The sequence below is a fragment of the Ranitomeya variabilis genome, chromosome 3 (assembly GCF_051348905.1).
Source record: "Ranitomeya variabilis isolate aRanVar5 chromosome 3, aRanVar5.hap1, whole genome shotgun sequence".
Lineage (NCBI taxonomy): Eukaryota > Metazoa > Chordata > Amphibia > Anura > Dendrobatidae > Ranitomeya > Ranitomeya variabilis.
In genome coordinates, this window is record NC_135234.1 from 386,778,639 (window position 1) to 386,793,394 (window position 14,756).

General features: G+C 42.6%; 1 protein-coding gene across 4 annotated transcripts in view; it reads right to left on the minus strand.

The window, feature by feature from the left end:
* KCNQ4 (potassium voltage-gated channel subfamily Q member 4) overlaps positions 1–14,756 on the minus strand; it is a 274,261-nt gene that overhangs the window by 32,541 nt on the left and 226,964 nt on the right. For all 4 annotated transcript variants that reach the window (XM_077296060.1, XM_077296059.1, XM_077296057.1 and 1 more), the window contains exon 8: positions 1,641–1,729. In XM_077296060.1, coding sequence (XP_077152175.1) covers positions 1,641–1,729 — 89 coding nt within the window. The remainder of the gene's footprint in view (positions 1–1,640; positions 1,730–14,756) is intronic.

Sequence of the window (14,756 nt, forward strand, 5' to 3'; positions counted from 1 at the left end):
CTTTTTTATAGGCTTTTATGCCTTTTATTTTACACCTTTAGGGTATCTTTACACAGTGCAATTTTGATCGCTACAACGGCACGATTTGTGACGTTCCAGCGATGCATTTACGATATCGTTGTGTCTGACACGCTACTGCGATCCGGATCCCCGCTGAGAATCGTACGTCGTAGCAGATCGTTTGAAACTTTCTTTCGTCGTCTAGTGTCCCGCTGTGGCGGCATGATTGCATCGTGTGACACAGGTTGTATACGATGTGCGCACAGTAACCAACGGCTTCTACATCGCAAATACGTCATGAAATTATCGCTCCAGCGCTGTGTATTGCAACGTGTGACCGCAGTCTACGACGCTGGAGCGATAATCATACGACGCTGCAACGTCACGAATCGTGCCGTCGTAGCGATCAAAATTGCACTGTGTAAAGGTACCCTTAGGCAGGCTCTCTTGACTTATGCACATTGTTCTGTGGACTGCACTTGCAGTTACTGCCAGCAGCATTATATCTCATTGATAATCCTGCTTACTTTACTGTATTTATTTATCTATCTAGCAGCATTATAGCACCATTTGTTGTTTTTGTGGCTGTGCGTTTGTCTCACTCTCAGGCTATATTCACATGTTGCTTTTCACGCTAATTTTCAACTGCGTTTCACAGTATCAGCAAAGTCTATGAGATTTCAGAAATCTCGTGCACTCTTGGGTGGTCTACGAGTATTTGTTAGGGCTCGGAGATTTAGTTTTTGTTGACACAGCTGCATGATTTACAGCTGCTACCCAGCCTGAATACATGTGGGGGTTGCCTAGTTGCTAGGGAATCCCCACATGTAATCTAGCTGTCTAGTAGCCGCAAATCACGCAGCTGAGGCAAGGAAAACTAAATCTCCGAGCACTCACAAATACTCAGAGACCACCCGAGCGTGCTCTGAAAAACCCGAGCAACGAGTTCACTCTCTCACTAGTCTACAGCTGTCTCTCCTGAGCAACCCCCATACACATGCACACTTGATTCAAGTGAGCATGCATGTGTTTTCAATGGTAAAGTCGTAGCTTATTAACCACAAGCAAAGAGGACTGGGAGTTGTAAAACAACACACCTGATAGTTGTGAGGTCTCAATAGACATTAGCTGACCAGTCCTATAAAGATTAGTGGGTTCATATAACAATACCAGAATGTGTATAATGTACTGTAAATTCTGTAAAACTTTTTGTGTTATTATCAGCTTTACTTTAAGTATGCAGCAATAATAGCAGTCATTTATCATCTCAAAGACCATTATATAAATGTTACATATTTTTGTGTTGTGTTTACTGTTTACTTACCGGACGTAACTGTTTTAATACACATCCTAAAGCAGCATGCAGTTTACATAGTCCTGTAAACAGTGTAGAAAAATAATATGCAGTGCTACGACATAGAAAAGGAAGGGCTGCATTTTCCTCCAGTGAAACATCCTGTTCAAGTAATTGTTATAAAGAACTGAACCTTTCAATTTGCGTAAAAAGAAACTTCTGTAATAAGATTATAGATATTGTAATGCTGACGTAAATATGCATACATGAAGCTGCCATTCCACTAGACCGATTCCCCCTTGTAATACCGTCGTAGCATCAGATTGCATGTTCTCATACGACTCACCTGAAAGATGGCAGGATACTGTCGTAGTAATACCATGTAGCTGTGAGATAGGAGCGACTCACATCTGTTGAGTATAGACGCCAAGCAGCCTTATAGAGAGGAGAGAGTATTATAGGTATATTATATAGCGATCACACACACTAAGGGACTTAGAAGCAGCAGGAAGATCCCTTACATAGTGTTCCAAATTATTATGCAAAATATATTTTTCAGTACAATGTTCAAATCATCTGCTCATAGTATAAATCACACTTTAGTGCACAAACCTATCAATGATAACAATATTTTTTTCAAAACTAAAAAACTCAAAATGCCCTGTTCCAAATTATTATGCACAACAGAGTTTCCAAATATTTTATAGTTTGTAAAGCACTGACAATTGTCATTTGTTGAATTTGCAGCATTAAAGGAAATATGTCTGCAGGTTTTTGCCATGTGATCTGAGGACAGCATGAGGTAGGGGTTAAAACACAGATTTTAAGGATGTCACATGTCCGTCTGTGCGCGATTGCTTACTTACACAGAAGGTTTTATCACCTGGTGATTATCATTGTTTGGACCACATCACCATGTGCATGCTAACACAACCCCTGTGATAAGCATCTCACTGTCTATATACAATGTAAATACAGAACCTGGTGTGGACGTGGTTAGCTTTCTCAACTCTGCTGAAATGATCAATCTAAAAACTCTGACCCCTTCTTTGATATCACCTTTACAATTCTTGAATCCATTGCGCTTTTGAGTTTTTGAATAGAGATGGGCAGACACCTGGATGTTCGGGTTCGGCAGGACACAACAAATGTTTGGGTTCGGGTTCAGGTCCGGGTACTATTCTGGTACCCGAACCCAAACTTCGTTTGCTGCATTGTCATGAGCATGGCAAATACTGCTTCTCATCGGCGGTGAAACCATCCCCGCCGGTCAGAGAGCCGCAGTTCCCTCGGTGTCAAAAGACAGCCTGAGAACTCAGCTGTGATCGGAGGTATAAAGTTGTCCCATCAGATGACACCACTGACCAGAGGTAAACTTGAATCCTCCAATCACAGCTGAGCGAACCGCGGATCTCTAACTGGCGGGGATGGTTTCACTGCCGCTCAGAAGCAGTGTTTGTCGCGCTGTCATGCACATAACATGGCGACAAACACCCGGTGTTCGGGCAGCCAAACCCGAACAGTAATACGCACTTCCTGGTGAAGTCCGTGTTCGGTGTCTATGCCCGAACAGTAGGTCTTTAGTACGGATGCTGAACTTTACTGTTCAGGTTCGCCCATCTCTATTTTTGGAGTTTCTGCTTGTATTTCTTTGCAGGATGGAAAAGAATAATGGTGTGCACTCTGGTCAAAATAATGCAGGTGCTGGTAAAACGGACCGTGTGGCCCAAGGGGTAATATATAAAAAATTTACCGCACACTCAGACTCGATATGATGCAAAAGTGTTCAACAAATGTATTGCCATAACAAAAAGATTGCCGAGTCTGATATCGAGTAAATTTTTGATATATTTCTTTGCAGGATGTCAGAACAGCCTCCCGGAGCTGCTGTTTTCATGTGAACTGCCTCCCACCCTCATAGATCTTTTGCTTGAGGATACTCCAAAGGTTCAAAATAGGGTTGAGGTCATGGAAGGATGGTGGCCACACCTTAAGCTTATCTCCTTTTATGCCCATAGCAGCCATTGACTCATTATTTTTTGCAATATGAGATATTACATTGTCATGCACGGTTTACCTTTTTGCACCATGGAATAAAGCGGTCAGTTGGAAACTGTATATACTATGCCGATTTCATTTTCACACCTTCAACATTGGTTGATGGGCAGGCATGACTTGGCCAAATTATGTGCAAAGCGTTTCTTTTTTTTCCCTAATATTCAGAAGCCGTATTGCTATTCATATTTCATATATTTCACATTGACATATAGAGTACAACCTTTTTTTGTATATTGTATATGGAGGTAGCTGCTCCTGGTATGCACCTATTTACACTAGTTTGGATGTACCACTCAATCTTTTGTTATTTGTATGTTAGCCTACTAACTGAGCACTCCACCCTTCAACATGTGATTTTAATTACAGTAGGTTCCTACCTACCCATAAATGCAGGCTTTACTGAGAGAGGTGTCCACAAAACGCAAAACAGCACACAGACAACCTTCAAAACTTCTGGCACAAAAGTGATCTAATTGGCCATAACCATAAACGTTACATTTTGAGAGAGGTCAACAAGGCCTATGATGAAAGGAACACCATTCCTACTGTAAAGGACGGAGGTGGATAGCTGATGTTTTGGGGATGTGTGAGCTTCAAAGGCACAGGAACCTTGGTCAAAGTTGAAGGAAAGATGAATGCAGCACATTATCAGCAAAAACAGGAGGGAAATTTGCACTAATCAGCCTGGAAGCTGTGCATGGGATATACTTGGACGTTTCAACATGACAATGATCCAAAACACAAGGCCAAGTTAACCGGTCATTGGCTACAGCAGAATAGAGTGAAGGTTCTGGAGTGACCTTCTCAGTCTCCTGACCTCAATATCATTGAGCCACTCTGGGGAGATCTGATGTGCGCAGTTAATGATAGACAGCCCAGCAATTTACAGGAACTTGAGGCTTTTTGCCAATAAGAGTGGGCAGCTTTACCATCTGAGAAAATAAAGAACCTCATCCACAACTACCACAAAAGACTTCAAGCTGTCATTGATGTTAGAGGGGCCAATACACGGTATTAAGAAAAGGGGTATGTAAACTTTTGATCAGGGTCATTTGGATGTTTTGGGTTGTGATTATGATTTAAAAAGAAAACACAGTAGTTTGACATTAAATGGCTTTATCCAACCACTAACCATGAGTGGAGAAAAAATGTTGGTGTTATCATTCATATTCTCTGAAAAAATACCAAGAAAGCAAAAATTCTGCCAGGGTATGTAAACTTTTGAGCACAAATGTATATATAATTATTATTTAGTGACTGCTTAAATAAATATTTTTACAATGTTTTTACTTACTCCCACTATGGGACTTTCACTTCCTGCAGTCTGATCGCAGTTATAAGGTGTAGCAATGCAGGAGCATTACTATACCTTATAGTCTATCAGGCACAGCTCCAGGCACTGAGAGCCAGATGTCAGAATCAGCTGACATCTGGCAGGGGTCGCCCACGCACAGCTCCCTTATTTAATAGTCCCCTTAGGACACTTGAAGCTGCGGATCGTCTGATCGCTTGTGCTATACATAGCAGTGTATCAGCAGTGCTATCTATAGCTAAAATCATGATCTCCTATGAACGTCAGCTACAGGCTGGCTTTCACAGGGTGATCACCCTGACGAGTATGGAGGTCTTCAGAAGATCTCCAGTTGTTATGGCAACTCATAGGTGCCCTGCAATCTGTGTCACAGGGCGCGTGGAATGCTGGTGCGTGTTAATTGCTGCTGTCAGAGATTGACTGTGGAATTCAACAGATTAGGCACTTGATGGCTGATGAATTCAGCTATCATCTGCAGAGCCTGCATCAAAGGCAAGAACAGAAAATATGATGTACATCTATATCATATCTCGTGAAGAGGTTAATAATGCGGAGTGTCTTTCTTAAGTAATTTTCCTTTAATTGGGCTTACCTGGCAAACTAATTATCGCAGGTGATTGAAATTGATTTCTGTAAACCAAACAGCCCTGACACAATACCATCCATGAGTTGATTTTAAAAACAAAAAATGTAATCTTTACGACACTTAAATCCAATTTGCTTAATCATTTGGAATGTGGTATATTGACAGCTAATGACAGCTATTTTGCATCCAAAACAAACCAGAGACATGTGCTAATAATTCATGATTACTTTTCCAATAGGGTTTCTAACAACAAAACATACGGCAGTTTGGTAATAAATACAATGTGAATATGGAAGTAAAGGATATTGAAATGGAAACCATATGTATTATGGCAAAGATATCACTTTGTAATCACTAAGTTAAACCTAAGACCCCACCATCCTTACAATAAGAAAGAAGACCTGCCAACTACACTGCTATATAGTGGAACTTCAGCTGAACCCATTCACTTGAATAGGACTGCACTGCAGCTCCCTGCACAGCCAGGAAAAAACACAGTGAAAGGCTTGTAACACCATAATCAATGAAGGTCCTAAAGATCGGACTCCCACAATTATAAATTGATGGATTTCCAATCATTTTTTAACTTTGAATGGTGTTGAACACTCTAGTTACAAATTACATTTGATAATGCTGAAGCTGTGTTTAGCTCAATGGAAATGTGACTTTTTTACAATTTTTGTCTTGATACTGCAATACAATATGACAGGAACTGTATAAGTCATTCTCATTATTCAGCAACTATAACAGTCTAGGGATTTTTTCCCTCTAAAATGGTGAGACAAGCTATTAAAACGAATCTATTTCCAGAAAAAAAGGCAGCTGTATCTTACCTACTTGTCTCTAACACATTTGACTGTGTGAGTAGAACACAGACAGAAATGATCACTTGATTTAATTGCATATAGTTGAAATCTAACTTCTAAATATTCTGTATAAATCAGGGTGCACCAACCAGATAAGAAATACATGACTCCATCTGAACAAGCAGAGAAAAAATGAGCCAACTGTATGTAAGTTTAGTAAACTACGAGCTTCTGGGTATTGAAAAGTAAAAGAATTCTGTTTCCAACGCTGTATTTCTGAAATTTGGTGACTGTGAGACTTACAAAGCAGCAAATACACACAGGTTTAGTCTCACACTAAGGCCGGTGTCACACTACCATAGAATACGGCCGAGCGCTATGCGAGAAAACATCGCATAGCACTAGGCCCAGTGTTAATATATGGGGCAGCTCAAATCAGCGTGTTTTTTTTCCAGGCGTATTCAATAAAATCGCAAGACTTGCCAATGCAAGCCTATGGGTGCGAGAAGAAAATTGCACAGAACTCGAACCATGAGAGTGCTGTCTGATTTTTACGCACCAATGTTCTTTGAAAACCAGGCAAATCATCTGCTGCATACAGTAAAATTACACTGACAGGTTAGAATAGAAAAGATAGAATAGAAAAAGTGGGTAAGGAAAGTATTCATACCCCTTTAAATTTGTCTCTCTGTGTTTCATTGCAGCCATTTGGTAAATTCAAAACCATTAATTTTATCAGGAGCACCGTGATGGATGTTCAGATCAGTACACGTGTCCACCCGGGGCACTGGGTTACCTGGTTCTCGGTGCAGAGAGGAATTCCCGAGGCTGGTGTGACCGCCGGTGTACAGGACCTACAACACGTGATTGCAGAGGGAGGGTCAGGGGTGGAGCTACCAAGGGAGGTCCCGGAGGAGATATAGGAGAGTGGCGGGGACTGGCAGGGCCAAAGAGAGGTCAGGCGAACCGAGGTCAACAGGGAACCAGAACGAAAGACAAGAGAGAGGTCAGGTAAAAGCCGAAAGTCAGAACCCGGGAGAGCGACGGAGGTACCAGGGGAACAGGCAAAACGGGTCATCACAGGACGAGACAGGAGTCAATACCAGACAAACAGCAAACGGTACAGAATCAGCAGACAAGAGCCAAAATGGGGGAACAGACCGGGTCGGAAACAGGGGAGCACAAGAGAGCATGCACAAGGCGCAAGCACTCACGGGTCACCTAACTCAGCCGAAGGCAGGAGTATCACTGACAAATGGAAAGCCCAAGAGAGGCTATTTAAAGTCCTCCCAAAGCCAGAGGGAGGCCACCAGGATTTACCCCAGAAGTACTAGACAAAAACTTCATACAGACCATAACACATTTTTTTCACATTACTGTACACTCTGCAACCACATCTTGACTGAAAAAAACAGAAATGTAGAAATGTTTGCAAATTTAATAAAAAAGAAAAACTGAAATATCACATGGTCATAAGTATTCAGACCCTTTGCTCAGACACTCATATTTAAATCACATGATGTCTATTTCCTTGTGATCCTCCTTGAGATAGTTCTACTCCTTCATTGGAGTCCAGCTGTGTTTAATTAAACTGATGCGACTTGATTTGGAAAGGCGCACACCTGTCTATAAAGACCTCACAGCTCACAGTGCATGTCAGACCAAATGAGAATCATGAGGTCAAAAGAACTTGCCAAGGAGCTCAGAGACAGAATTGTGGCAATGCACATATCTGGCCAAGGTTACAACAGAATTTCTACAGTACTCATAGTTCCTAAGAGCACAGTGGCCTCCATAATCCTTAAATGGAAGAAGTTTGGGACCACCAGAAGTCTTCCTAGACCTGTCCGTCCAGCCAAACTGAGCAATCGAGGTAGAAGAGCCTTAGTGAGAGAGGTAAAGAAGAACCCCAAGATCACTGTGGCTGAGCTCCAGTGATGCAGTAGGGAGATGGGAGAAAGTTGTACAAAGTCAACTATCACTGCAGCCCTCCACCAGTCAGGTTTTTATGGCAGAGTGGCCCGATGGGAGCCTCTCTTCAGTGCAAGACATATGAAAGCCTACATAGAATTTGCTAAAAAACACATAAAGGACTCCCAGACTATGAGATATAAGATTCCCTGGTCTGATTAGACGAAGCTAGACATTTTGGGGGTTAATTCTAAGCAGTATGTGTGGAGAAAACCAGGCACTGATTATCAGCTGCTCAATACAATCCTAACAGTGAAACATGGTGGTGGCAACATTATGCTATGGGGGGTGTTTTTCTGCTACAGGAACAGGATGACTGGTTGTCATTGAAGGAGAAAAGAATGCGGCCAAGCACAGAGATATCCTGGAAGAAAACCTCTTCCAGAGTGCTTTGGACTTCAGACTTGGCCAAAGGTTCACCTTCAAACAAGACAATGACCCTAAGCACACAGCTAAAATAACAAAGGAGTGGCTTTAGAACAACTCTGTGACCATTTTTGACTGGCCCAGCCAGAGCCCTGACCTAAACTCAATTGATTGAAAATGGCTGTCCACCAACGTTCACCATCCAAGCTGACGGAACTGGAGAGGATCTGCAAGGAAGAATGGCAGAGGATTCCCAAAACCAAGTGTGAAAAACTTTTTGCATCATTCCCAAGAAAGACTCATGGCTGTACTAGCTCAAAAGGGTCCTTCTGCTCAAAACTGAGTAAAGGGTCTGAATACTTACAACCATGTGATATTTCAGTTTTTCTTTTTTAATAAATTTGCAAAATGTACTACATTTTTGTGTTTTTTTCAGTCAAGATTGGGTGCAGAGTGTACATTAATGAGGAAAACAATGAACTTTTTTGAATTTACCAAATGGCTGCATTGAAACAAAGAGTGAAAAAGTTAATGGGGTGTGAATACTTTCCATACCCACTGTATATACACATAGGATACATAGATATATAGATGCCCGTGACACACACATATAAATATGTATATGTATATATATATATATATATATATATATATATATATATATATATATATTAGATAGATAGCGGAAAAGCCGGCAATTCAGCAACCGTGTACTGTAAAATCACAGCAAGAGCCAACAGGATAGAATAGATGGATTACATACAGTAAATACACATACAATAGATAGTTATACAGATGTCAGTGACATATAGAATTAGTACAGTGTGTGCAGCTTACTGTACATGTACATAATTAATAAAAGATTATTTTTCTGAAAAAAACTGTCGTGGGCTCCAGCGTAATTTTGTTAACCAGCAGAGGGAAAGCCGATGGCTGGGGGCCGATGTTTATAGCCTGTGAAGGGGGTAATACTGATGGACCTTCCCAGGCTATTAACATAAGCTCACAGCTGTATACTTAGCCTTTACTGGCTATTAAAATGGGGGAACCTAAAAAAAAATGAAGTAGGGTCCTCATATAATTAACAACTAGCAAAGGCTATGCAGACAGTTGTAGGCTGATATTAATAGCCTAGGAAGGGGCCATGGACACTGGCCCCTCATGGGCTAAAACACCAGCTCTCAGATGCCCCAGAAAAAGTGCATCTCTAAGATGTGCAAATTCTGGCACTTAGCCTCGCTCCTTCCACTTGCCCTGTAGCTGTGGCAAGTGGGGTAATAGTTGGGGGATGTTGATTTCACCTCTGCATTATCAGGTGACATCAAGCCCCGAGGTTAGTAATGGAGAGGCGTCAATAAGATGCCACCATGGCTAACCCCATAGTCATATCGTATAAAAACACATACACCCAGAAAAAATACCTTTAATTGAAAGAATGACACAGACTCTTAATAAATCTTAATTAAACCATACTCACGACCTTGTCCATTCCACTGATGCCATTGTCGTCTGCAAAAGAGTTAAAAAATACAAACAACAATATTCCTCACTTTTCTGCAGAGATGATGATAATCCATTTGTCACACGATAGGTCTAGCTCTGCTACATCTAGATGGCAGGATGCACGGTTGCATTATGTCACCATACAGCCTGTCATCCAGCAGAGATACTGAGCAGCGTGTACTCATTGTCTCCCTGTGAACTCCTATTCCCTGTCTGATGGCACTACGAGCTTGAGAAAGTTCTCCTGCAGTCAGACAGATCCTGCAAGTTCACAGCCAATGAACTCACTCCACCTTTGACATCGGAGTGGGCGCATCATGCAGTCTACCATATACAGTACAGACCAAAAGTTTGGACACACCTTCTCATTTAAAGATTTTTCTGTATTTTCATGACTATGAAAATTGTACATTCACGCTGAAGGCATCAAAATTATGAATTAACACATGTGGAATTATATACTTAACAAAAAAGTGTGAAACAACTAAAAATATGTCTTATATCCTAGTTTCTTCAAAGTAGCCACCTTTTACTTTGATGACTGCTTTGCACACACTTGGCATTCTCTTGATGAGCTTCAAGAGGTAGTCAACGGGAATGGTTTTCACTTCACAGGTGTACCTTGTCAGGTTTAATAAGTGGGATTTCTTGCCTTATAAATGGTGTTGGGACCATCAGTTGTGTTGTGCAGAATTCTGGTGAATACACAGCTGACAGACCTACTGAATAGACTGTATGAATTTGTATTATGGCAAGAAAAAAGCAGCTAAGTAAAGAAAAACGAGTGGCCATCATTACTTTAAGAAATGAAGGTCAGTCAGTCCGAAAAATTGGGAAAACTTTGAAAGTGTCCCCAAGTGCAGTGGCAAAAATCATCAAGCGCTACAAAGAAACTGGCTCACATGAGGACCACCCCAGGAAAGGAAGACCAAGAGTCACCTCTGCTTCTGAGGATAAGTTTATCCAAGTCACCAGCCTCAGAAATCACAGGTTAACTGCAGCTCAGTTTAGAGACCAGGTCAACGCCACACAGAGTTCTAGCAGCAGACACATCTCTAAAACAACTGTTAAGAGGAGACTTTGTGCAACAGGCCTTCATGGTAAAATAGCTGCTAGGAAACCACTGCTAAGGACAGGCAACAAGCAGAAGAGACTTGTTTGGGCTAAAGAACACAAGGAATGGCCATGAGACCAGTGGAAATCTGTGCTTTGGTCTGATGAGTCCAAATTTGAGATCTTTGGTTCCAACCACCGTGTCTTTGTGCGATGCAGAAAAGGTGAATGGATGGACTCTACATGCCTGGTTCCCACCGTGAAGCATGGAGGAGGAGGTGTGATGGTGTGGGGGTGCTTTGCTGGTGACACTGTAGGGGATTCAAAATTGAAGGCATACTGAACCAGCATGGCTACCACAGCATCTTACAGCTGTATGCTATTCCATCCGCTTTGCGTTTAGTTGGACCATCATTTATTTTTCAACAGGACAATGACCCCAAACACACCTCCAGGCTGTGAAGGGCTATTTGACAAAGAAGGAGACTAATGGGGTGCTACGCCAGATGACATGGCCTCCACAGTCACCAGACCTGAACCCAATCGAGATGGTTTGGGGTGAGCTGGACTGCAGAGTGAAAGCAAAAGGGCCAACAAGTGCTAAGCATCTCTGGGAACTCCTTCAAGATTGTTGGAAGACCATTCCCGGAGACTACCTCTTGAAGCTCATCAGGAGAATGCCAAGAGTGTGCAAAGCAGTCATCAAAGCAAAAGGTGGCTACTTTGAAGAACCGGGAATATAAGACATATTTTCAGTTGTTTCACACTTTTATGTTAGGTATATAATTCCACATGTGTTAACTAGTTTTGATGCCTTCAGTGTAAATGTACAATTTTCATAGTCATGAAAATACAGTAAAATCTTTAAGGCTGGGTTCACATTGCGTTAAACCCGTCCGTTAGATGGACAACGTTACACCGTGGCATAACGCGGTGTAACGCAGTCCGTTAACGCCGCCATTGAATCCAATGTCAGACGCATCGCTAGCGCACGCCCACAATGGGCGTGCGCTAGCCATGTGCCGTCATTGAGTGACGGACCCCGAGACGCGGTCTGCAGCGTTTCCGGGTCCATCACCGCTAGCGTAGATAGAGTTAGCAGATGCTCTATCTGCGCTAGCGCGCTGCCATACCGGCACTTGCGTTAACAGCAGCCCTTTAACGTACACTCACTGGCCACTTTATTAGGTACACCTGTCCAACTTCTTGTTAACACTTAATTTCTAATCAGCCAATCACATGGCGGCAACTCAGTGCATTTAGGCATGTAGACATGGTCAAGACAATCTCCTGCAGTTCAAACCGAGCATCAGTATGGGGAAGAAAGGTGATTTGAGTGCCTTTGAACGTGGCATGGTTGTTGGTGCCAGAAGGGCTGGTCTGAGTATTTCAGAAACTGCTGATCTACTGGGATTTTCACGCACAACCATCTCTAGGGTTTACAGAGAATGGTCCGAAAAAGAAAAAAAATCCAGTGAGCGGCAGTTCTGTGGGCGGAAATGCCTTGTTGATGCCAGAGGTCAGAGGAGAATGGGCAGACTGGTTCGAGCTGATAGAAAGGCAACAGTGACTCAAATCGCCACCCGTTACAACCAAGGTAGGCCTAAGAGCATCTCTGAACGCACAGTGCGTCGAACTTTGAGGCAGATGGGCTACAGCAGCAGAAGACCACACCGGGTACCACTCCTTTCAGCTAAGAACAGGAAACTGAGGCTACAATTTGTACAAGCTCATCGAAATTGGACAGTAGAAGATTGGAAAAACGTTGCTTGGTCTGATGAGTCTCGATTTCTGCTGCGACATTCGGATGGTAGGGTCAGAATTTGGCGTAAACAACATGAAAGCATGGATCCATCCTGCCTTGTATGGAGCATCTTTGGGATGTGCAGCCGACAAATCTGCGGCAACTGTGTGATGCCATCATGTCAATATGGACCAAAATCTCTGAGGAATGCTTCCAGCACCTTGTTGAATCTATGCCACGAAGAATTGAGGCAGTTCTGAAGGCAAAAGGGGTCCAACCCGTTACTAGCATGGTGTACCTAATAAAGTGGCCGGTGAGTGTATGTGTTGAACATGCTGCTGTTAACGCAATGTGAACCTAGCCTTAATGAGATGAAGTGTCCAAACTTTTGGTCTGTACTGTAGATGTAGCAGAGCTACCGTAGACCCGTGAACAATTTAAGAGGAACACAATTCAACATTTTTTTTAGTGGTCCCTTATGGCCATAAAAAAATGTGAAAATAGACATGTATTTCCTATTTTCTTTACATTTTCCCCCAGTACCAGAAAAAAAAAGAAAAAAAAATGACAAAAATTGAGCCACATGACTTGAATATTCGAAAGAGAATTTTTTTAGTGCCGTTAAAAAAGCATGTACGTTAAAACTCAAAAATGTGCCTGGTCAAAAAGGGGGTAAAATGGCTTGGTTCTGAACTGGTTAATGACCTGCCATACATTGAGGAAGTGAATTTCTGGACATGCTGCATGTGAGGAATATTCTTTAGGCCAGTTTAACAAGTCCTGATATTTCCGGTATTGTGTGTGTCCGTCTGTGTACTACATGCGGCACACATGTAGCAACCATGTGCCACCTGTGTGCCACATCAGTACCACATGGACGGCCGCCGGGGAAGAGGCGCTACAGTAAGCGCTGTTCCCCTGCTTGCGGTGCTGAAACCGAATGTCAGCTGTTCTCCCCTTCTTGCCCGGCGAGCAGGGAAGAAAGAATGAATGATACGCAGAGGGCACAGGCTGAGTGACGTTACTGAGCCTGCACCCGCAGTGTCTCATTCATTCCCCAGTAGTTTACAGCTGGAGCGGTCGCATTAGCACCGCTCCCGGTTGTAAACTGTACATTCCCGATATAGATTACGGCTTGGGACTGACTGACTGTATGCCACACAGGTATGGGTATATTGTTGCCTTTTTATTTTGCCTTTTTTTTTTACAGGAGATGGAGGGCTTCACTTGGATTAGCAGACTAATAAAGATGGGAAACTGTGTTTATTGTTTTATTTCATTGAAAGACTTTATTCTTACTGTGTGGCGTTTTAATAACCCTTTAACAACTATAGGATTAGGAATGGGATAGAATTATTGCTGCACATGCTGTGTATGCTGTTTCTTCTTTGAAATTGGAACATGTAAGTTTAAAAACAATTTTTTATTGTTGTATTACTGTATATTCACATGTATAAGCCGAGTTCATTCTCGTGTATAAGCCGAGTTTTTCAGCACATTTTTGTGCTGAAAATGCTCCCCTTGGCTTATACAGGAGTCATTGTCCCAGAAAGACGGTGGGGGGAAGCTGCGGAGCAGTGGGTCACAGAGGCAAGAGCCGTCAGCTGCGGCTGTAACAGTGCCCGCTGCTAAAGAGCAATGAATATTCACTGCGCTGGCAGTGAATATTAATTTCTCTTATAGCGCGCACAGTTACAGCCACAGCCACCGGCTTCCAGCACACATCCTACTTACCTTCCCTGTGCGCCCTCGCTGCATCTCATTCTGGGGCCAGCAGCTCTTCTGGCAGAGCGATCGCGAGTCCCCCGCTAATTAAGGTAATGAATATTCACCCCTCTCCACTCCCATAAGCATGAAGTGAATATTCATTACTTGAATGAGCGGGGATACGTGATCGCTCAGCCGGAAGAGCTGCTGGCGCCGGAATGAGATGCAGTGAGGGAGAGCAGGGAATGTAAGTAGGATGTGTTTTTTTTATAGGAACCATGCATGCAAATATAGGGGATCAGGAGCCATGCATACAAGGATGGGGATAATAATAATGATCTTTATTTTTATATAGC